Genomic DNA, 24289 nt, shown 5'->3' on the forward strand with positions numbered 1-24289 from the left:
GCTTTGCTCAGCTTGCTCAATCACACAGGAGCTACAGTGCAAAACCTCGATTTTCTCCATTGACTGAAGCTCCTCCCTTGGGGAGGAAGGAGGGGGAGGCAGAGCTTGCTATGCCAGGCTCTCTGAATTGCGCAGCAGAGCTACTGAGCCAAACCTCTCTACCTTCTATTGGCTAAGGCTCCTCCCCCTCCTGATCCCCTGGCAAAGGAAGGAAAGAGCCAGAGCTTCCTTTGCCCGGTTTCATGGACCGCAAAGAGAAATACAAAGCACCTTTAAGACCAACGAGCGCTTATGTTTTAAGCATGTTTTATCTGTGTCCTTTATAAAGTTTATATGTGTGCTACCAGGCATTACGTTACATGACCCACATGGCCTGGCTGAAAAAGGTCTCATTTATGTCAGATTCAGCCCTCATGCAGTTCAACACCCCTGCAGTGTAGATTCTTGTGCTGTGGGGACAGCTGCTGCCCAGGCAACGTTTGCACAATAAGTCAAATCTCCGGTAGTCAGTCAGAGGCCATGCTGGGCAAAAAGCCCAACCTGGCCTCACCTGCTTCCTAAAAACACTCGGCGGCCACCAGAAAAGGTGTCAGTGGGCACCTGCCCTGGAATTACATGTATTTCCTCCCTTATAAGCCAGGCTCAGAACAGCAGAAATATTTGCCCAGGCAAATCTAGATGGCGAATTCTGCTCTGAAGTCATTCGTTTGCATAATTAATTCTCATTTTGCTAGAAGGTAAGAAGAGGGGAAATTTTACTAAGTCACCACCCACTGACTAATATTGCCTCCGCTCTTACAGAAAGAGGCCAAGCACGCCCTTCCTGGCTTTGCACGCTTGCCGCTTGTTGGTTTTCATTACAGACAAGCAGAGATTCGCCGAATGCCGAAGTCTGCACCCACCTCTTCCTCCTTTGCTCTCCGTGTCCCCTCACTCTGCATTTGCAAACGTGCGGAAGCTGGAAGCGTGGCAGAACCCTCCAGGAGTGCTGTCTCAACCCAGAGTGTGTTAGATACGTGCAGTTTAATCCGGGGGCGTTGCTTTTAAAGACGGTGCATTGAAAACAGAAGCTCCGGTGCCTCGCAGAGGCGGCTGGGGTGAGAAAGCAGAAGACAAAAGGAGTTCCACGGACTCCAATGCCCCCACCCCTCCAGTCTGGATTCCACCATCCTGTAGCCAGACCCCCCCCCTTGGCTGCAAAACCTTGCTCTCGTCTCTCTTTAATTCAGGCTGTCCTCCATCAGTAAGAGGCTGGTCAGCTGCTTGTTGGAAACGGTGACCTCTTGGCACCTGCCCAGGGCCTGGCTCAGGTAGATGGCCAGAAGGTGCTTGCACTGCAGGAGAGAGAGAGAGAAAGAGAGGGAAGGAGCCATGTTAGCTGGGGCTCCAGGTGGCCTACCTCACGGGTTTGGCCATGTTAGGCCACTTTCTGCCCCTCCAAAGGTCTTCCCATCCTTCCTCTTTGCTGCCCGCTTAAGTTTGCTTAGCGATAAGGACTGCTGCCTTGCACAGAAACTGGAAATCTAAGTTTGTCTAACTGAACTTGGTGGTGTTTGACTGCTGTCTCCTCCTCAGTGTGAAGGGGCTGTAAAGCAGAGGGGCTATGCCATAACCGAAGGCATGTTAACACCCTTGAATTATGAAGAAGACTGCAGATTTATACTCTGCCCTTCTCTCTGAATCAGAGACTCAGAGTGGCTTACAATCTCCTATGTCTTCTCCCCCACAACAGACACCCTGTGAGGTGGGTGGGGCTGAGAGGGTTCTCACAGCAGCTGCCCTTTCAAGGACAACTCCCATTCTAGCAGCTGCAAGTGGAGGAGTGGGGAATCAAACCTGGTTCTCCCAGATAAGAGTCCACACACTTAACCACTACACTGTTGAACTGACAGCTGCTGAGAGACTGTTTTCTCCCATCTGTTCCTACCTGGGAATTAAGATCATAGAGAGAAGCCCTCCTGATTTCCCCATCAATCCCAGATGCTTACTTGGTGGGGTATACAAGAACATAAGAGAAACCATGTTGGATCAGGCCAGTGTCCCATCCAGTCCAACACTCTTGTCACACAGTGGCCAAAAAACCAGGTGCCATCAGGAGGTCCATAAGAACACAAGAGAAGCCATGTTGGATCAGGCCAATGGCCCATCCAGTCCAACACTCTTGTCACACAGTGGCCAAAAAAACCAGGTGCCATCAGGAGGTCCATAAGAACATAAGAGAAGCCATGTTGGATCAGGCCAATGGCCCATCCAGTTCAACACTCTTGTCACACAGTGGCCAAAAAACCCCAGGTGCCATCAGGAGGTCCATAAGAACATTAAAGAAGCCATGTTGGATCAGGCCAGTGGCCCATCCAGTCCAACACTCTTGTCACACAGTGGCCAAAAAACCAGGTGCCATCAGAAGGTCCATAAGAACACAAGAGAAGCCATGTTGGATCAGGCCAATGGCCCATCCAGTCCAACACTCTTGTCACACAGTGGCCAAAAAACCAGGTGCCATCAGGAGGTCCATAAGAACATAAGAGAAGCCATGTTGGATCAGGCCAATGGCCCATCCAGTCCAACACTCTTGTCACACAGTGGCCAAAAAACCAGGTGCCATCAGGAGGTCCATAAGAACACAAGAGAAGCCATGTTGGATCAGGCCAATGGCCCATCCAGTCCAACACTCTTGTCACACAGTGGCCAAAAAACCAGGTGCCATCAGGAGGTCCATAAGAACATAAGAGAAGCCATGTTGGATCAGGCCAGTGGCCCATCCAGTCCAACACTCTTGTCACACAGTGGCCAAAAAACCCCAGATGCCATCAGGAGGTCCATAAGAACACAAGAGAAGCCATGTTGGATCAGGCCAGTGGCCTATCCAGTCCAACACTCTTGTCACACAGTGGCCAAAAAACCCCAGATGCCATCAGGAGGTCCATAAGAACATAAGAGAAGCCATGTTGGATCAGGCCAGTGGCCCATCCAGTCCAACACTCTTGTCACACAGTGGCCAAAAAACCCCAGGTGCCATCAGGAGGTCCATAAGAACATAAGAGAAGCCATGTTGGATCAGGCCAGTGGCCTATCCAGTCCAACACTGTGTCACACAGTGGCCAAAAAACCCAGGTGCCATCAGGAGGTCCATAAGAACATAAGAGAAGCCATGTTGGATCAGGCCAGTGGCCCATCCAGTCCAACACTCTGAAACCAGAGACCAGTCACTGATGAAAGCAGGGTCATGAGCGAGCTCAGTGCAGCTGATCTAGCAAGGAACTGCTCACAACCCTGTGATGCGTGCCCACCCGCGCAGTAGCCTCCTCTCTCTGCTTCCTCACCGAGTCCTTTCGACACTGTGGATTCCTTGGTTGCAAAAGTCAGGCGAGACGAAAGCACCACGGAAGAGAGAACCAGAAGCCATCCCTCCCTCCCGCCGGAGTCACTCACCAGCAGGCTGTCGCTCTTGCGCAGGACGGAGAAGGCAAAGGCCGGACAGGAGCAGAAGTGGCAGGAGGCGTAGCAAGTGTACAGCTTGCCCGAGCTGCCCAGCACCTGCGGGAAAAGGGGAAGGAGAGTGAGAGATGAAAGCCGGGCTGGGCAGGGGTGGGAAGTGGGGCCTCTTCTGCCCCCCACCGTGTGGTGAGGCACACGGGCTGGGCTTCTGCAACACCTAATCCGCTTCCTGTTGGTAGGCCTGCCTGGGGAAGTTTCCGAAAGCAGAGAAGGGGCTGAAAAGGATGTCCAAGCAGAGAGGGGGAGGGGATGCACCTTCCATGTCCTTTTCCTCCTGATTAGCAAAATCAGGCAAAATGACAAAGCATGAACACAGATAAGAGGACACCGACTGCTGATTCTAGAATTTAGTCTTTTTCGGCAGCTGCCCTTTGCCCTGTCTGTAGGGAATGCTCACCTTGTCCACCGCCCTTCGAGATGCCTTAAGAAATGCCTTTAGGTGGTCCCTCTTTCCCTGCAGGGGGCTAGAACAGGAGGGGCAAAATGGTGGCTTGGGAGTCACGTGTGGCTCTTTCACCCATATTGTGGGGCTCTCGAAGCCCCCACCATCTGGTCGGCCGGCTTGGAGAAGGCATTTGTCTCTTTAAATAACTTCTCCGAGCCAAGCCGGCTGGCAGCTTGGAGAATGCATTTAAAGTTAAAGTTGCTTTCTTTCCACCTCTCCCTCCGGTTTGGCGTAGTGGTTAAGTGTGCGGGCTCTTATCTGGGAGAACCGGGTTTGATCCCCCACTCCTCCATTTGCAGCTGCTGGAATGGTCTTGGGTCAGCCATAGTTCTGGCAGTAGTTGTCCTTGAAAGGGCAGCTGCTGTGAGAGCCCTCTTGGCCCGACCCACCTCACAGGGTGTCTGTTGTGGGGGGAGAAGATAGAGGAGATTGTGAGCCTCTCTGATCCAGAGAGAAGGCCGGGGTATAAATCTGCAGTCGTCTTCTTCCCTCCCCCATCTTCCTCCCTGCTCTCAGACACCTGACATTCATGTCTTGTGCCTCTCAAACATCTGACACTTATTCGATGTGGCTCTTATGTTAAAGCAAGTTTGGCCGCCTCCAGGTTAAGAAGGCGGTTGGCCTCTTCCCTTGGGCCTTATTCAGCTGTTCCTGTCCAGCTGCTGTCCTGCTCTTCAAGACATCAAGTCATGCAGGGGGTGTGCCATAGGCGGGGGAAGCCGTGCCGCTTAAGGGCTGGTATCAAAAGCTACCGTAAGGGCGTCTGAGCACTTTCCCTTTGACAACAGATCTCTCCCTTCACTGCTGTATCACAAACTGCTTTTGAAACTCCCTGTAAATTTTAAGTGCAGCCAGAGGAAGCTCTTGGGCCTCTGGGGTGTTGGACTAGAAAGGCTATTGTCCGGTTCCAACATGGCTTATGGCCAACAGCCCACCTGGTCTTGCCAACCTTCTAAAAAACGCTCCTCTCACAAGGCCTAGCCCGGATACGCGCCTTTCCCTGCCTGGACCGAGGGTCACCATGGACAGTAAGATGGCGGCTGCTACTAGGGTCGCTCAGGTAGTAAAGTCACATACACCCTTGATTAAGTTTCCAGAAAGAACAAATATTCCCAAACCTAGAATGCAGGAATCTTTCGAATCAAGAGTGCCTCCACTCCATCCTTCAGCCTCACAAAAATCTATAGGTCAGCCGCTGTCTTATCAAAATATTCCATCCATTAGTAGAATACAAGACACGCCAGATACTTCAGAACTATTACGCACATTACCTACGACGTACTGGAGGAAAACTATGTCAGTTGAAGAGATGGAATACATCCAATGTGGAGGTCCGGAATAACACAGAAGACCAGACTGTTAGCTAATGCTGAACAGCCAATTGTTCTATTCACAATAAAGACCTTTATAATTTTTTTTTAAAAAACCTTCTGAAAAAACACTTGGTGGGCACCAGCAAAAGTGTTGTGGCACCATGGAATGGTGAGCCACCAAAAGTGTTGTGGCCACCAGGAATGGTGAGCAGAACCCACCTGCAGAGTTTCTCCCCGAGGAAAACGTGTTCTGGAACGGAACCTCACATTCCGTGTTGGGGGATATCAACGTCGGAAGCTCCAGGAAGAAATCTTAAAACGCTCTGAGATTCAGAGTGGAGGGTGGGGTATAAATCCAATATCATCATCATCAGTCATCATCTTCATCATCGTCTTCTGCTCTCCCCCACCCCTTGCCAGAAGCATTCCCACCGTTGCCTCCAAGCCAAATCTTTTATTTTATTTTGTGCTATGATTGTTGTAACTGTTGTTAGCCCCCCTGAGCCCGTCAGGGGAGGGCGGGATACAAATGGAATAAAATAAAATAAAATCGAATAAGCAAACAGCATTTCGGGCACGTGAAACAAACCAGAGGAAAGCCGCTGCTTTTTTCTTCTTTAAACAGATCTAGGACTTGGGAGTTTTAAGTCCTCGCAGAAGAGGACTCTTGGCTTGGAGGCAGCGCTAGGGATGCTTCTGGCAAGGGGTTGGGGAGAGCAGCAGAAGATGATGATGATGATGAAGAAAAAGAAGATGACTGATGAAGGTATTGGATTTATACCCCACCCTCCACTCTGAATCTCAGAGCAGCCTACAATCTCCTTTCCCTTCCTCCCCCACAACAGACACCCTGTGAGGTAGGTGGGGCTGAGAGGGCTCTCACACCAGCTGCCCTTTCAAGGACAACTCCTGTGAGATATAAATCCAATATCATCATCATCATCTTTTCTTTCTTTCTTTCTCTTTCTTTCTTTCTTTCTTTCTTTCTTTTTTTCTCTCTTTCTCTCTCTCTCTCTTTCTTTCTCTCTCTCTCTCCCCCCCCCTCTCTCCCTCCCTCCCCCTCTCCCTCCCTGGATCCCAGAGATGGCATGCACCTACACACATTGACTCTGATTCATGATATTATCCCCAAAGTACATCTCAAACTATTGTGGGTTAGATGCTGTAAGGAGGCAGATGCGCAGGGTGCTGGCCACTTATGCCTCCGAGGGGTGTGTGTGTGTGTGGGGGGGGACCAACGCACACAAAACTGTCTGCCTGAAACCAGAAGCCACAGACAAACATTTCAGCCTGGCAGGTTTAATACTTAGGCTCTCCGGGGCAGTCTGCCATAAGACAATAAGTAATTAAAATGAAAGCCGTTTTTTTAAAAACAACAACATCAAAAAACCTACCACAGGATGTGAAGGGGAACAGAAGTAAACAAACAAAGCAGAGGCAGAGACGGGAACACTGGAGGGAGCACGGTGGGAGATGGCCTGGCCGGTTTGCCCAAGCCTCCTGCTTGGAACGTCTGGGAGTATCCTCTGCTGGAACCCTTGGCCGGCTTGGCTCCATTGCTGCCCAGTTCCTCCCCAATGCCCACGGAAGACTCAACAGCCAGAGGGGGAGGAACGCAGAGGCCAACCGGTTGTCTGGGAGGGGAGGTATCCGCATTGGTGTTCACTCGCCAATACGCCAGGCAATCCATTCTGAATGGGATGCGAGACTCTTTCACCACCAGTTCTGTCGGGACATTTGGTCTGTACAATAACAGTCTGGTATTGTTCTATGGGCCAGCTCTGCTTTCCCTTCTCCATCGCAGATAGGGGCCCCCCCCTTTTTTTTGTAGCAGGAACTCCTTTGCATATTAGGCCACTCATCTCTGATGTAGCCAATCCTCCCAAGACAGGGGTGGCCAAACTTAGAATAAATGTCAGATGTTCAAGAGACACAAGACATGAACGTCAGATGTTTGAGAACCAGAAGACAGGCAGGCAGGTAAATAAATGAAGGGGAGGTAGAGGTAGAAAGAAAGCAACTTTTACCTTTTAATGCATTATCCAAGCTGCCAGCTAGCTCGGCTTGGAGAGGTGATTAGAAATGTCTTCTCCAAGCCAGCCAATGGGGTGGCGGGGGGGCTTCAAGAGCCGTACAATATGTGTGAAAGAGCCACATGTGGCTCCCGAGCCGCAGTTTGGCCACCCCTGCTCCAAGAGCTTCCAGTAGGCCCTGTACTAAGAACTCTGTAAGCTCTTGAAGGATTGGCTACATCAGGAGTGTGTGGCCCAATATGCAAAGGAGTCCCTGCTACAAAATAAGCCCTGGTCACAGATGTGCTCTCCTGCCCCAGATGCTAGGCTCAGATGACCTATAACTGCCAATCAACTTCACTGCATGACCCCCCAAGCTGTAGGAAAGAGACAGCAAAAAACAGCAGCCATCCCTCATCATATCTGGGACAATTACTCCCCACAGGAACGCATAATTAGTTTGGGGAACTCACTGCCGCAGGATGTTGCTGCCATGAGCTTAGAAAAATTAGCGGCTGAATTTCATAGAATCACAAGAGTTGGAAGGGTCCACACAGGCCATCTAGTCCTGCTCAATGCAGGATCAGCCTCGAGCATCCCTGACAAGCGTTTGTCCAGCCGCTGCTTAAGGACCCCCAGCGAGGGGAGCTCACCACCTCCTTAGGTAGCCGGTCCCACTGTTGAACAGCTCTTACTGTAATAAAGTTTTCCCTGATATCCAGCAGGTCCCTTCCCGCCCTTAAACTGTGGAAGAGGAGTCTACTGAGGGCAATGAGTCCAGATGAACAGACGGAAGCCCTGCGTACAAAGACCAGCTCTTTGGGGACGAGTAAGACCGGAGGGTCTGCAGAGGGATCTGACTGGCCGCTGTGGAAACCCAGGTGCTGAGTTGGATCGGACAGGCCTTTGATCTGATTTAGCAAGGCAGTCCTGAGATGGTCGATGATGCCAGACACCAAGTTCTTGCCGTGGGTAGCCTGTTCCTTGACAGACAGTCCAAGGCTGCGAAGCCTTTCCAAGCATCCTTCCCTGCCTGCATGGCTCCCACACCTTTCTCTGCTACCTGAAACAGCTTGCAACTTTTAGTGGGCCGATCCTGGCTGCCGTGTTCTTTTCTGGTCATGGCACGTGGATATGCTTGAGAACGTAAAAAGAAGCCATGTTTGATTAGGCCAGTGGCCCATCCATTCCAACACTGTGTCACACGGCGGCCAAAAAAAAACAGGTGCTGTCAGGACATCCATCAGTGGGGCCAGGTGCATGTGCAGAGAGTTCTGAGAAACTCCTTCCTTGGATGTTTTTAAATAGAGGTTAGATGGCCATCTGACAGCAATGAAGATCCTGTGAATTTGGGGTAGGTATTTGCGGGTTTCCTGCACTGTGCATTCCTGCACAGAAAGCCAGTTTGGTGTAGCGCTTAAGTGCGGGGACTCTTATCTGGAAGAACCGGGTTTGATTCCCCACTCCTCCACTTGCACCTGCTGGAATGGCCTTGGGTTAGCCATTAGCTCTGGCAGAGGTTGTCCTTGAAAGGGCAGCTGCTGTAAAAGCTCTCTCAGCCCCACCCACCTCACAGGGTGTCTGTTGTGGGGGGAGAAGATATAGGAGATTGTAAGCGGGGTATAAATCTGCAATTCTTCTTCTTCTTGTGCAGGGGGCTGTACGATGACCCTGGAGGTTCCTCCCAATTCTATGATTCTATGAAAGCAGCAGCTGCACAGGGTCAGCAATGGCGCCAAGCAACAGATCTGTGGATAGACTGGCCCACCCCAAACTCAAGCCACGCCAATGTCGCTCTGAGAACAAGTCTGTTCTCGGTCCTCAGGAGGCCTACAGAAGCTCCTCCCCTCCCGCTTTTTTCACAACCACCCCGATGCAGGCTTCTCTGTCCTGACCTTTCAACCCGCCGGAGGCGTCCGCTGCTTCCGAACACAGCCTGCTTTCCGGGCAGACTTTTCATCTATTCCTCTTTTACAGATTGCCCCCCTCCCTCCTTATCGCTGTTCTCATCACAACATTGCTCTGAGCTCGTGTCTCAGTCGACATGGAGACATTTTAATCCGGCTGGGATGAGTGACGCTCCGTTGGGAGGGGGGGTCGCAGCCACCCCTTCCGGCCTGAGATCAGGGGAGGGTCATGAAAAGGCTGTGCAGGACCCGGCCTGTCTCGCTGCCGCTGCTCACTCCACGCAGAAGTGCGCAAAAGCTCCTCTGTCTCCGATGGAACAGAGTGAGCCGATTCCACTTAGGATTATTTAGAGATGCCTAAGGTACAAAGGAAAGCACGGCAACATTGGAAACGTAAGGCGATCGACACCAACTCAACGGGAATTTCAAAGGGGCAACTGCTGTTCAGAGCAGAGCTTTTTTTGTAGCAGGAACTCCTTTGCATACTAGGCCACACCCCCTCAATGTAGCCAATCCTCCAAGAGCATCCAGGGCTCTTCGTGCAGGGCCTACTGTAAGCTCCAGGAGGATTGGCTACATCAGGGGTGTGTGGCTTAAAGGAGTTCCTGCTACAAAAAAAGCCCTGGTTCAAAGTTATCCCCAAGAGCCCTATCATAGCAGCAAATGCCTACCTGAAAATGTAACTAGAAGGCTGTATTTTACTTACATCTTAAAATGTACACCCCTCCTTTAAAAAAAAAACATTCAAGGCAGCTCACAGCACGACAGTTTTAAAAATCAGCAGTAAAATAAAGAAGCAAGACACAGTAGCGGAAGGAGGGGAAAGAAACTCTGCTGGGTGGGGGGACCAGAGCGGCTCTTGGCAGCCTTGCAAGTAGCGCAGGATCGTACCTGATACACAGTCCTTCCGCTAGGAGACACGATCCGTGTGACCGACTGGCGATCGACCAGGTCCAAAGCAGGGACGGCGGAAGCCCCAAAAACGAATTTTAGCCTAGAAAGAAAGAAGCCACTGGGTTAGGTTTGCAAAAGGCTGCTTGAGGTTGGATTTTAGCAGGAAAGAACATAAGAGCTCTGCTGGATCAGGCCAATGGCCCATCCAGTCCAGCACCCCCAGTTTCAGGCAGTGGACGATCAGGTCTAACAACAGGGCATAGAGGTCGAGGCCTTCATCTGACATGGCCTCCTGGCACTGGCATTTAGAGGTCTACTGCCTCTGAATGTGGAATTTCCCTAGTTACCACGGCTAGAAGCCACTGATAGGTCCATCCTCCATGAATGTATCTAATCTCCTTTTAAAGCTGTCTCTGCCCGTGGCCATCCTCTGGCACCAAATGCCACATTTGAATCGCTTGCTGCCTAAATTATTTTTTCCCTCTGTCCGTCTTCATCTACCACCCGTCAAATTCACTGGATGCCCGCAAGTTCTAGGACTTTCAGAGAAAGAGAGAAAGTTCTCTTGGCCGACTCCCTCCACCTCGTGCGTGATTCTGTAAACCTCTATCATGCCCGCCCCCCAGTTGTCTCTTTTCTAAATCCCAAAGTCCCAGACTCTTCAGCCTTTCCTCATACAGACGATGCATCGGCTCCCTAATAATCTTAATTGCCCTCCTCCGCAATTTTTCCAGCCTCTGGGATGCCTTTTTTGGGGGGGGGGGGGAGATATGGTGACCAGAACTACACCCAGTATTCCAAATGAGAAGACGACGACTGACGATTTATTCCCCGCCCTTCTCTCTACATCAGAGACTCAGAGCAGTTTACAATCTCCTTTACCTTCCTCCCCCACAACAGACACCCTGTGAGGTGCGTGGGGCTCTCACAGCAGCTGCCCTTTCAAGGACAACTCTTGCAAGAGCTATGGCTGACCCAAGGCCATTCCAGCAGCTGCAAGTGGAGGAGTGGGGAATCAAACCCGGTTCTCCCACATAAGAGTCCGCACACTTAACCACTACACCACTACACTGGCTTTCTCTGAACAGCCCTGTGGAGCCATTACTGGCTTGGTTTGCAAAAATTATGATACTTTAGTAGCTGCATTTAGGGTTGTCAACCTCCCGGTGGGGCCTGGAGATGTCTTGGAATGGCAACTGATCTCCAGGCTACAGAGATGAAGAAGATGATGATACTGGATTTATATCCCGCCCTCCACTCCGAAGAGTCTCAGAGCGGCTCACAATCTCCTTTTACCTTCCTCCCCCACAACAGACACCCTGTGAGGTGGGTGGGCCGAGAGGGCTCTCACAGCAGCTGCCCTTTCAAGGACAACCTCTGCCAGAGCTATGGCTGACCCAAGGCCATGCTAGCAGGTGCAAGTGGAGGAGTGGGGAATCAAACCCGGTTCTCCCAGATAAAGAGTCCAAGTACTTAACCGCTATACCAAACTGGCTCTCAGACATTATAATGAGGCAGTATAATGTCAGCCATTTCATTTTCAGTTCCTTTTCTAATAACCCCAGCGCAGAGTTTGCCTTTTTCACTGCTCAGTGTCTCATTTTAAGTGGGCAGTTTTATGAATATTAGATTACAGGGTAGATGATTATCCACACAGAGCGTGGGATACAATTAAGCTTTCCAACTGCCGGGAGGGAAATTCCTGAGAGCTGGAGGATGAGTCTGGGGAGAGATTGCAGCAGGGATGTGATGCTGCAGAGACGTGATGCTCCCAGTCATTTTCTCCAGAAGAACTGTCCTTTGGTAGTCTGGAAATCAGCCCTAATTCCAGGAAAATGCCAGGCTCCACCTGGGGGTACTGGAACCCAAACCCAAAGGCTCTGTGTACAAATGCCTCTTCAAGATGTCAACTATTACTCAAAAAAAATGCACAAGTCTTCCAATACTGTAATAAAGTTTTACTTCTCAAAGTGTGCCTCAGCACGCAGGTAACCCTCCAAACCAACGCATTTGCACATTCATAATATTCCTCCAAAGGTAATATAATATTCCAAATGACATCCAGGAAATTTTATTCCACTCAACCTGCATAGCTACAGGCAAAACCGGTTTAATGTCCTGTTTTGCACATAGGCTTTTTCCGGCTTCAGAAATCTCCTTCAATAGGTCCGCTTTCTGTGTGACTTTTGGTTGTTATATTTCACTTGGTGGTAGGCAGATACAATTGATCCAAAGAGAACAGGGAGGAGGTTAACCTTATTTGGACACTACTAAATAGTGCCTTGGGAGGACAGCTATGGCGAACCTGGGCAGTGTAATAAAAAGTAGAGACATCTCCCTGCCAACAAAAGTCTGTATAGTCAAAGCGATGGTATTCCCAGTAGTAATGTATAGCTGGACCATAAGGAAGGCCGAGCGCAGAAGAATAGATGCTTTTGAGATATGGTGCTGGAGAAGAATCTTGAGAGTCTGCTTGGACTGCAAGATCAAATCAGTCAGTCCTAAGGGAAATCAACCCTGACTGTTCCCTGGAAGGTCAGATGATGAAGCTGAAGCTCAAATGAGAAGGGAGCACTCCCTGGAGAAGATCCTGATGCTGGGAAAGACAGAAGGCAAAAGAAGGAGACAGCAAAAGATGAGATGGCTGGACAGCGTTACTGATGTAACAAACACGAATTTGAACAGGCTTCGGAGGATGGTGGAAGACAGGAGGGCCTGGCGTGACTTCGTCCATGGGGTCGCAAAGAGTCAGACTCGCCTGTGCAACTGAACAACAAAAAAATAGCGGGATGTGCGAGAATTAGAGCTGGGGCTGTGCCTGAGGCAAATTAAGATCCCTTCCAGAGAGCCAAGAAGAGAAACCTTGGGAAAGTTTGATCCAGGTGGGCAGTCGTTTTCGTCTGAAGCAGCAGAACAAAGTTGGTCCAGCAGCACCTTTAAGACCAACAAAGTTTTATTCTGAGTATAAGTTTTTATCAAAGATTTCAGGTTTTCACGGCTGGTAACATCATTAGGGTTTGTAGAATTTTTCGGGCTCAAGTGCCGTGCTCTACCGGAGAAAGTTTTCCTTCCAGACGTTTCGTTCTCGTAGCCGAGAACGAAACGTCTGGAAGAAAAACTTTCTCCGGTAGAACACGGCACTTGAGCCCGAAAAATTCTACAAACCCTAATGATATAAGTTTTTACTTTCGTGTATGTCTGGACTGAAGGAGCGTGTGTGCGCATGGAAGCTTATACTATGACTAAAACTTCATCGGTCTTAAAGCTGCCGCTGGACTCAGACTTTGTTCTTGGGAAAGCTGTTTGTTTTCCCACTTTTCTTTCTACCTTGGGAGGCACGCACAGGTTGTCAGACTAGAAACGGGTTTTCCGAGCTGGGGACTTGTGTGGAAAACAGAACAAGTGCTCGCTGATTTCACAGGAGAACAGCCTCCCTGCAACAGAGTATATCACCTGTGAGCTTTCTGTCTGCTGATGATGCTGTCGCTGCCTCTGGGTCCTATGCCAGGAGCCAGCCAATGAGCAGAGGACAACCTGAAAGAATCGGAAACTGTAGTACAGCGAATTGATTCAAATAAAGGATTTGTTTGAACAAAAGAGACCTGCTTGATATGAGCAATACACAATAAGCCACGTTCGTCTGCAGTGACAAACGCTAAACCAGGGGTGGGCAAGCTTGCTTGACATAAGAGCCACATAGAATGAATGCTAGGTGTTTGAGAGCCACAAGATGGAAGGAAGGAAAACAGATGGGAGGAGGGAGGAGAGGTAGAAAGAAAGCAACTTTAACTTGACATGCATTCTCCAAGCTACCAGCTGGCTTGGAGAAGTGATTTAAAGAGAGAGATGCCTTCTCCAAGTTAACCAGTGAGAGGGGTGAGGGCTTTCAGAGCCACAGAATGTGTGTGGAAGAGTCACATGTAGCTCCTGAGCCACACTTTGGCTACCCAAAAAGAGGGAAAAGACTGATTTAAAAACAGCCCCAGAAGGATGCGTTTCTATTCTGGGAAGAGCAGCTCTAATTCTACCCAAGGACCCGGGACACAGAACTCCAGGGATTTTCATTCTTCCACAGTGCAGCTGACCCTAATCTTTGCGTCATCGCAAGAGACAGCCCGGCAGATGTGCTTATCCTGAATGGCTGGGAATCGGGGAGGCAGAAAAGGCGAGGAAAGAAGGGCCACCCGGAAAGAGCTCCTTCGTGACCAGATCCAGGCTTGGAAAGAGAAGGGCTCAAGGAGGTTCGAGGGCCCCACATAGCCCGGCTGGCTTCCCAGTCTAGGAGAGGACTTCCCGCTCTTTCATTTTGCTTTTTAAAGGGCTTTTTTGTCTCCGCGCCACGACAGGAAGTCAGATGCCAAGTCAAAAGGGAACAGCTGCCAGGAGAAAAATCCAGAGGGGAGACGTGGGAAAGGAATCGGAAGAAGCTGCAAGCCAAGGACGTGCTCCAGCCCATTCTCCGGGTCAGCTGTCCCCTCGTCAGCCAAAGGCGATGGTGGACAGGAGTGAAAAAGCACGCAGGGCGCCTGCACATGAATTTCTGTTTTCCCACTGAGAAGCCAAACCCTGCATAAATCCCGCCCTCCTCAAACTTATTATTTAGGGGTGACCTAAACCAGCCTCCAGCTGACCTCTCCTGGACTTGGTTCTCCTATCTGAGACTTTAAGAAAACCTCTTCCATCTATTTCTAGAAGATGCTTCGATAAAATCCATAACTAGTAACAGGGCTTTTTTTTTTGGTCTGATCATTCACTGGGGGGGGGCTCTGTTTTTTTTTTTTGTAGCAGGAACTCCTTTGCATATTAGGCCGCACCCCTCTCAGTGCAAGCCTTTGCGTCAATTAGCTACGGGAGCAGTGTCATTAGATGCTAGTGTCTCTCCCCACCCCGCACACACACACACACCAAGCACCTGCCCCCAGGCTGAGCTGATTCATGGACCTCTTCTGCAGCCATTGTTGTTAAAAAGAACAGAATCTCAAGGCGCGGAGGACCAAAGGAACTGAAGGAGGACTAAACAAGTGGTGGCCACAGAACAGATCTCATAAATAATGCTCAGAACAGATCTCATAAATAATGTTCAATAACGACAATTGCTCTATAAATGCTCAGAGTGCCAAAGCGAGTACTCACGCCGAGAGAAGGTCATCAGGGACTGCAAAAGAGAAAGGAAAATGGTTAGGCTTTGGGCTTGAATGGAAGGTTTATGTGCATCAAGGCTAGTTGCCTAGATCCCATCACACTCCAGTATTGCCAGAAAACAAGACCTCCAATAGGACGGTGCAGAAGAAGTGGGAAAGCTCTGTGAAGCTGAAGCAGATGTGGGGCTCACTGGGGGCAGAGATAATCCCCTACCCCAGTGGTGCACTTGAGGGCCCCCTCTCCTTCCTCCCAGTCAGGGCTTTTTTTTGTAGCAGGAACTCCTTTGCATATCAGGCCACACACCCCTGATGTAGCCAATCCTCTTGGAGCTTATAGTAGGCCCTGTAAGCTCTTGGAGGATTGGCTACATCAGGGGTGCGTGGCTTAATATGCAATGGAGTTCCTGCTGCACAAAAAGCCCTGCTCCCAGATGAGTAAATGCTGGGCTTTTTTTGGCAGAAAAAACCCAGCAGGAACTAATTTGCATATTAGGCCACACCCCTGACATCACCAATGGCTGCCAATCATGTGTTGCTCTGGAGGAGAAGCAGAAGAAGAGGAGACTGAATTCATACCCCGCCCTTCACTCGGAGTCTCAGAGTGCCTTCCAATCTCCTTTCCCTTCCTCTCCCTGCAACAGACACCCTGTGCGGTAGGTGGGGCTGAGAGAGCTCTCCCAGAACTGCTCTTGAGCAGAACAGCCTTGAGAGAACTTGTGGATGACCCAAGGTCACATCAGCAGCTGCATGTGGAAGAGGAGGAGCAGGGAATCAAACCCGGTTCTCCCAAAATTAGAGCCCGTGCTCTGAACCACTACACAAAATTGGCTCTCTGTGGAGTGAGAGCAAAACCTGCCAGGCCACCACAACAAAAGGGATCCTGCAATGGGAAGCAACATAACCCTGTCTGCAGAGCCAGCCGGCCCCTGTCCTCACGGCAAAGGAGCACCTGCCATTTCCAAGCCTGCCCAACCAGAGGGAGAGAGTGGCAGGCACCATGCCTTCCTGCTTTACCCACAATGCCTCTCAGGAGCATCTAACTTCTCAGGCTCCACTATTAGCACTGGGTTCTTATGCGGCTGCTGTTTCTGAGGCAGCAGTCCTAAGTAGGGCTGCCTCCACTCAGTCTAAGAGCAGCTCACAAGCTCCTTTCTCTTCCTCCCCCACAACAGACACCCTGCGAGGTGAGTGGGGCTGAGAGAGCTCTCCCACAAGCTGCCCTTTCAAGGACAACCCCTGCCAGAGCTATGGCTGACCCAAGGCCTTGCCAGCAGGTGCCAGTGGAGAAGTGGGGAATCAAACCCGGTTCTCCCAGATAAGAGTCTGCACACTTAACCACTACACCAAACTAGCTCTTAACCACTACACCAAAAGTCATATGAACCTATGAAGCTGCTTTCTACTGAATCAGACCCTGGGTCCCTCAAAGTCAGTATTGTCTACTCAGACTAGCAGTGGCTCTCCAGGGTCTCAAGCTGAGGTTTTATTCACGCCTATTTTCCTGGGCCCTTTTTAGTTGGAGATGCTGGGGATTGAACCTGGGACCTTCTGCTTACCAAGCAGATGCTCTACCACTGAGCCACAGCCCCATTCATGGCCCTCCAGGGTCTCAAGCTGAGGTTTTTCACGCCTACTTGCCTGGACCCTTTTTTAGTTGGAGATGCCGGGGATTGAACCTGGGACCTTCTGCTTACCAAGCAGATGCTCTACCAGTAAGCCACTGTCCCTCCTCAAGTCCCTCTTTATTCACTGGAGCCTGCTACCGGGAACAGGCTTAGGACACCAGCCTGAATGAAGCAAGTATGCCTCGGACTGTGCCCACCAAACGCTTGCTGTTACATTAATGGAAGTTTTAAAGATACGAAGCGGCAAAGCCTAGAAACTTGTCTTTTTCTTTTGGGGATGAAAGCTGGGCTTTGTGGAGCTCTGGGACTTTTGAAATTGGTCTGCAGACGTAAGTGATTCCAGCCACTAATTAACGGGTGAGGCTAATCACAGGAAAGTGGTCGTTTGGGGGGGCTGTTCGACAACTTCTGATGTTTTGTGGTAATAAGGAACAGAACAGAGAGTCTCTCGCATTTTACTAGCCGCTTGTTTCATCTCCACGCACTCTTGTGATATCTCTGGTATATAAAGCAGAGATTTTAGTGCAGGGGTGTCGAAATCATTTGTTCTGAGGGCCAAATCCGACAAAAATGAGACCTTGTTGGGCCAGGCCGTATGTGTTTTAAGATTAGGTAGATTTAAGATAGGTAGCAGAAATATAAACTTTATAAAGGACACAGACAAATACAAAGATTTTATTTTAAAAAACTTAAAACATACTTAAAGCATTAGCATTTGTTGGTCTTAGAGGTGCTTTCTTTGTAGTTCTCCCATGAGATCCAGGGAACTGGGCAGAGGAAGCTCTGGCTCTTTCCTTCCTTCCCCATGGGACCAGAGGGGGAGGAGCCTCAGACAACAGAAGGTAGAGAGGCTTGGCTCGGTAGCTCTGCTGTGAGATTGAGAGAGCCTGGCAAAGCAAGCTCTGCCTCCCCAAGGGAGAAGCCTCAGCCAATGGAGAAAACAGAGTATTGGCTCTATAGTGACTGAGCGACTAAGCAAGCCTTGCAAAGCAAGCTGTTAAGCAGAAGGAAGCAGATACTCAGTTTGACACCCTTGTTTTAGTAGGCTCACAGGGCCGTGCAAAAAACATTTTCCTAGGAAGAAGATCCACTGCATAGATTCTGAGCAGACTTGCCTAAGATTGCTCTCATAAGCTATTACAAGGCGGATGGTCAGTCAATGAATGCTATAAGAACATGAGAAGCCATGTTGGATCAGGCAGTGGCCCATCCAGTCCAACACTCCGTGTCACGTAGTGGCCAAAACTCATGGAAGGGCCAGCCCTGATTGTAAGCCACTCTGAGACTCCTTCAGGTAGTGAAGAGCAGGGTATAAGACCAGAGAGCCAGTTTGGTGTCATGGTTAAGTGTGCATACTCTTATCTGGGAGAACCGGGTTTGATTCCCCACTCCTTCACTTGCAGCTGCTGGAATGGCCTTGGGTCAGCCATAGCTCTGGCAGAGGTTGTCCTTGAATGGGCAGCTTCAGGGACAGCTCTCTCAGCCCCACATACCTCACAGGGTGTCTGTTGTGGGGGAGGAAGGGAAAGGAGATTGTAAGCTGCTTTGAGTCTCTGAGATTCAGAGTGAAGGGTGGGATATAAATCCAATATCTTCTCTTCCTCTTTTTCTTATGTAGTTTCCCTGTTGCAGTTGTGGCCGCAGAAAAAAGGACAGTACCAGTTATGCTTCTATAAAGCATTTCCCTCCGCCACAGTGCCCCACAAGTGGCCATTCCCCCTGGGCCATGGGGGGTTTTGCAAGTAAACCAAAATTGGCACTAGAATATCATTACACTGATTTATCATTGCAACAACAGACGTAACAAATTCTGTGATTCCTTTCCCCTTATATCTCTGTAAGGGAAAAAGCTAAAGACTTACTTTTTCTTAAAATGAATGCTGGGAATCCACAGAATCTGTTGCATCTATTGTTGCAATGGTATACTGATATAATACTATTGTAAAGGTAAAGGCAGTCCTCTGTGCAAGCACCAGTCATTTCCAACTCTGGGGTGATGTTCACATCACGGCGTTTTTGTGGCAGACTTTTTTACGGGGTGGTTTGCCGTTGCCTTCCCCGGTCATCTACAATTCCCTCCCCAGCAAGCTGGGTGCTCATTTTACTGACCTCGGAAGGATGGAAGGCTGAGTCAACCTTGAGCCGGCTACCTGAACCCAGCTTCCGCTGGGATCGAACTCAGGTCTGTGATCGAACTCAGGTCGTGAGTAGAGAGTTTGACTGCAGTACTGCAGCTTTACCACTCTGTGCCTCGGGGCTCTACTGTTGTAGAGGGAAGGAAATGGCTGCCATAAGGCAGGGGCACAGGAAACGGCTGTTATGTGGGTGGGGAAAGATCTAAATTTTCCCACCTGCACAGCATCCACCCAGGCTTTATTGCAGTCTTTCCCAAAACTCTGGATCAAAGCAAGTCAGAGAAAGACTAGAGGAAAAGCTGGGGGAACCTTGGGAGATGACAGATGCTGTGTGTGGGGGGGGGGGGAACCCACCCTGCTTCCCAACAGCACTGAATCCAGGGCAGATGGCCCTGTGCCGAAATCACCTGAGTGTTCTAAAAGCTTCACATCATCTTCTCAGGCATTTTAATTCATTACTTTGAGCAGGGCTTTTTTTTTTTTGTAGCAAGAACTCCTTCGTATATTAGGCTACATCCCCCTGATGTAGCCAATCTTCCAAGAGCTTACAGGGCCTACTGTAAGCTCCAGGAGGATTGGCTTCATCAGGGGGTGTAGCCTAATATGCAAAGGAGTTTCTGCTACAAAAAAAGCCCTGACTTTGAGCTTTTATATTCCGCCTCTCTCAAACATCAAGGCAGCTTCCATATATTAAAGCAACTGATAATGGCAAGAATGAGTGGAACCAACATCCAAACAGTAAACGTGCACATGCATATAGAGTACAAAGGGAACACAGGGACTTGTCACTCATTGCAAAAAAAAGAAAGAGGAGGCAAGGGAAGGGAAGGGAGAAAGGAAGAAAGAAATCTGCTAGAGAACGTCCTTTGGCAAGCCATTTCAGAAAGTCGGAGCCACCAGGGGTAGGGAACATTGGCTCTCCAGATGTTTTTTGCCTACAACTCCCATCAGCCCCAGCCGTTGGCCATGCTGGCTGGGGCTGATGGGAGTTGAGGGCAAAAAAACATCCGGAGAGCCAACGTTCCCTACCCCTGCACTAGACAGAAAGTGCTTGAGAGGGCCTGTTGGAACGGTGGGTCCAACAAAAGCCGTTGTGCACTAGATTTTCACCGACAGGAAGGGGAAGGAGCAGCCCGTACAACGGCCCTGAAAGGTTAGCCAATATTTTTATTCCTGGATGAAGGAGCGGGGTGAGCACAGGCGCTTGCCTAAGGTCACTTAGTACCTCTGTGAGATTCGAACCAGCGACCCAGGCACCCCAGCTCTTTCTGTTGGCCTGTGTCGCCTCGCTTCCCCGTCTGTACATTTCTCCGCATTAGCGGAGTCGCTGAAGACATCGAGGCTCCAGAAAACGCCAGTCTCTGAGATAAAACGCAATCCCAATGGACCCATCCAGCCTAAGCAAAAACATATTTCATTAATATGAGTCTCTGGTTCCGCTGACACGACGGTATATTAGACGCAGCGTAAATATGTACGATGGGATTCATTCTGTCTGGCTTGCTTAAATAACTGCCTAATCCAGGGTGCAGAGGACAAGTTTTTTTCCATGTCCATGGCAAGCAGCCCTCAAGGCCCGCAATGCCACTCACGCTTAGAATTTCCAGTAAGCTCAACAGCACCCCCTACTGGTCAGCAGTGGACTTGGTCAGTTTTTCTCTAGGATAAGGGTGTCAAACTCATTTCTTATGAGGGCTGGATCTGACATAAACGAGACCTTGTTGGGCTGGGCCATGTGTGTCATAAAATGTAATGCCAGGTAGTGGAGATACAAACTTTATAAAGGACACAGACAAACACAATTAAAGATTTTGTATCTCTCCTGTGTGATCGAGGGAACTGGCCAAAGGAAGCTCTGGCTCTTTCCCTCCCTTCCCAGGAGGTGAGGAGGGAGCAGAGCCTCAGTCAATAGAAGGAAAAGAGGCTTTGCTCAGTAGGTCTACTTTGTGATTCGGAGCCTGGCAAAGCAAGCTCTCCCTTCCTCCCCAAGGGAGGAAGGAGCCTCAGCCAATGGAGAAAATAGAGACTTTGCTCTGCAGCTCCTGGGTGATTGAGAGAGCCTGGCAAAGCAAGCTGTGACACAGAAGGAGACAAGAGAGAGGGAGAAGAAAGCAGACTTGCTCCTAGGCCTAATAGGAACCCTCCAGGGGCCTGATCTTGCCCCCAGGCTGCACATTTGACACCACTGCTCTAGGATGACTGCAGTAGGGATGGGCAGGAACTGGCTCGTGAACTGAAGTCTAGGATGAATTTTGGGCGGTTCGTGGTTCACAAAGCGAAGTTCGTGGCAGGTCAACTGGTACGAACTTTCTGCCAACTTTCAAGCTGTTTGTAGCGGTTTGTGAATGGATACCGTTATACACAGTCTGTCTCTGCTCAATCGAAATGTTCATCAAACTTCAAAGCAGCGAGGGCTGAGGTGGAGGAGATGCAAAGGAACATCCGGGGGAAGTCCCGCCTCTAGCTTGCACAGAATCCATTCTTTGTACTCATGAACCTGCACCTGTCGTTTCCCCAGAAAGCACATTCTTGGGGGCACCTTCTTTGGGGGCTGTTAACTTGGACCCCGTTAATTCAATCCTCACCAAACTTGGAGGTCGGGTAGAGGATAGTCAACTGGAGATCGCCTGTGAGTTTGGTGTCTCTAGCTTGCACAGGATCTGTTCTATACCTTCTGAACCTGTGACTGTCAAAATTACTATCTGTCATTTCCCCAGAAAGCACTTTCCTGGAGCACTTTCTTTGGGGGGCTGTAACTTTGACTCCAAAAATCCAACCCACACCAAACTTGGTAGATAGGTAGAGTCAGCCAGAGATCTCCTGTGAGTTTGGTGTCTCTAGCACACTGAGGTGCTATTCTACCGCATCACGAACCTCACATGCCATGAATCAAACTGCACTTTCTGATTCATGCCCATCCCTAGACTGCAGCGGCGATAGCCTGTTGTAGCAAACTAGAATAGTATTCCATCGGCACCTTAAAGAGAAACACGACTGCAGTGTGAGCTTTCGTGAGTCACAGCTCACTTCTCCAGATATGTAACGAGAACATCATAATCTTACCTTCCCATATCGGAGGAAGTGAGCTGCGACTCGCAAAAGCGGATATGGGAATCACACTGTTCGTCTTGAAAGCGCCACCAGGCTTCTGTCTTAATTTCTCTGTTGGCTACATTTCAATGCCAGCTTCAAAAGCCTAGTGGAAGACAGCCGCAACCTGTGTGAGTCTCCAAGGAACAAAAGCCGAGGAGTAGACTGGAACCAGGAACGGTAGTCCCTGCGTGGATCCCGCTTGGAACTGTTCCGGCACTGCCTTTTGTGCGGTGAAGCAACCAAGCAAAAGATACTGAAACAAACAGATATAAATCACAGCCCCCATTTAGGAGAGATGAAGGCTGATGATGAGAAGAAAAAGAAGATGATATTGGATTTATAACCCGCCCTCCACTCAGAGCGGCTCACAATCTCCTTTATCTTCCTCACCCACAACAGACACACTGTGGGGTGGGTGGGGCTGGAGAGGGCTCTCACAGCAGCTCCCTTTCAAGGACAACCTCTGCCAGAGTGATGGCTGACCCAAGGCCATTCCAGCAGCTGCAAGCAGAGGAGTGGGAAACCAAACCCGGTTCTCCCAGATAAGAGTCCGCACACTTAACCACTACACCAGACTGGCTAAGTTACACACACTCTCCAAAATAAAGAGATCAGCTAGGCAGTAAGGGGATGCTCTGTAGCAGGGATGGCCAAACTTACTTAATGCAAGAGCCACATAGAATAAACGTCAGATGTTTGGAGCTGCAAGACAGAAAGGAAGGAAGGAAAATAGACGAGGGAGAGGTGAAAAGAAAGCAACTTTAACTTTAAATGCCTTCTCCAAGCCAGCCAATGGGGTTGTAGGGGCATTGAGAGCCACACAACATGTGTGAAAGAGCCACTTGTGGTTCCTGAGCCACAGTTTGGCCACCCCTGCTCTGTAGCAAACCCTCTGCCTCAGATGGCTATAATTGTATCAGGCAGTTGCAAGATCAAGAAATGGATCAGGATGCTCATCTGGCTTGAGGCGTGCTTACGTTACACACTTAAATCGATGTCTAGTCAGTCTCCCTGCCCAAAGAACGCTGGGAAGTGTAGTTTTGCGAGAAGGAGCCAATGGCATCAAAGTGAGAATTACCAAACCGTAATTCCCAGCAGTCCTTGGGAAAAGTCATCCTAGAGAGTTTTGGGGCTGCAGATTCTCTCTCCCTTGTGCCCAAAAGTGGTCTGAGACACGCATACACAGGATTGGAGATGAGACCAGTTGGCATGTTACCCTCCTGTTTGTCCCCCCCCCCCTAATATGAAGTTTGAGATAAGGTATCGTCTTGAGTAAAGCAGCTGCTTTCAAACTGACCCCACCTCCAACGTAGGGGGCACCAGGATCTGCCCAGGCACCCCCTGGTCTTGCCACACACACCAGGACTTCTAAAAACCCACTGCTAGATTATGCAAAGCCACCTCAGATCCCAGAGAGCGCCCCATGTTGTAGTTCTCCTCCCCTCTGTTTTATCCTCACAATATCCCCGTGAGGTAGGTTAGGAACATAAGGAGGTGGCAGCAGGCGCTTTTTTAGCGGGTCGCTGTCCTCCCTCCCCCCCGCCGCACCAGCACTGAACGTGCTGAGAGCACCGGAAAGCTGGCAGAGGAGCTGTGGCCTCAGCGCCGCTTTTCCCACCAATCAACTGGGGAGGGAGGCGAAAAAGTCCTGGGAGCCGGCGCTTCACCGGGTAGGTAGGAGGTGCCACGGAGGGGGACCGGGGCCGCCAGAGCGGCAGGGAGATTGGGGGCCGCCAGAGCAGTGGCGATGAGAGCGGGGGCCACGAGAGCGGCAGGCTCCTCCACCTGAAATTTTATTCCCCCCCCCCCCCAATTTTCTGCCTACGGCCCTGGTGCCTTTGAATGTGGAGGTTGCCCTCAGCCACCAACGTCTCCTTGCGTACCTTGTGAAGTCTCTTGGAAAGCTTTTCTTATCTCTCTCAACAACTCTTCAGCCACGGCTGGCAGGGTGGCGTCCATCCTAAGACTGTACCACGGATCCCTTTCTCTGTTGGGAAAACAAACACGTGCGGAATTGTTATTAAAGGATCACTTAAGAGGTTCTTGTTCCCCAGAAAAGGGCAAGGCGAGGGCTCCATTTATTTAACCTTGGGAAATCTAAGGTTTCATTTGTTTTTAATTGAGAGGAAATGACTTCTCGGATATCTTCATACTGCTGAGTGGGCTCTGGGTTATTTCGGACCCAACCCGCTCATTGGGAAGCCTTCCCTTGACAATACCGGAGCC

At 50.0% G+C, this 24289-nt stretch overlaps 2 protein-coding genes across 4 annotated transcripts in view; one reads left to right on the forward strand and one right to left on the reverse strand.

Annotated features, from left to right (window-relative positions):
• Positions 1-1007: 1007 nt before the first annotated feature.
• ZSWIM7 (zinc finger SWIM-type containing 7) overlaps positions 1008-24289 on the reverse strand; it is a 31673-nt gene continuing 8391 nt past the window's right edge. For all 3 annotated transcript variants that reach the window (XM_060259021.1, XM_060259020.1, XM_060259022.1), the window contains exons 2-6: positions 23947-24050; positions 15203-15224; positions 10067-10169; positions 3433-3537; positions 1008-1334 (exon numbers count right to left, since the gene is read on the reverse strand). In XM_060259021.1, the coding sequence (XP_060115004.1) occupies positions 1221-1334; positions 3433-3537; positions 10067-10169; positions 15203-15224; positions 23947-24022 (420 nt within the window). In that variant the 5' untranslated portion in view covers positions 24023-24050 and the 3' untranslated portion in view covers positions 1008-1220. The remainder of the gene's footprint in view (positions 1335-3432; positions 3538-10066; positions 10170-15202; positions 15225-23946; positions 24051-24289) is intronic.
• On the forward strand, positions 4914-5356 carry LOC132587014 (alpha-ketoglutarate dehydrogenase component 4-like). The gene has a single exon (XM_060259195.1). It carries the CDS (start codon positions 4965-4967, stop codon positions 5283-5285), a length of 321 nt encoding a protein of 106 aa, XP_060115178.1. The 5' UTR covers positions 4914-4964; the 3' UTR covers positions 5286-5356.

This window comes from Heteronotia binoei, chromosome 18, assembly GCF_032191835.1.
Source record: "Heteronotia binoei isolate CCM8104 ecotype False Entrance Well chromosome 18, APGP_CSIRO_Hbin_v1, whole genome shotgun sequence".
Taxonomy (NCBI): Eukaryota; Metazoa; Chordata; class Lepidosauria; order Squamata; family Gekkonidae; genus Heteronotia; species Heteronotia binoei.

Excerpts from the sequence above, each read along its gene's own strand:
- LOC132587014 (XM_060259195.1), top strand. The coding sequence starts at position 4,965 with ATGGACAGTAAGATGGCGGCTGCTACTAGGGTCGCTCAGGTAGTAAAG.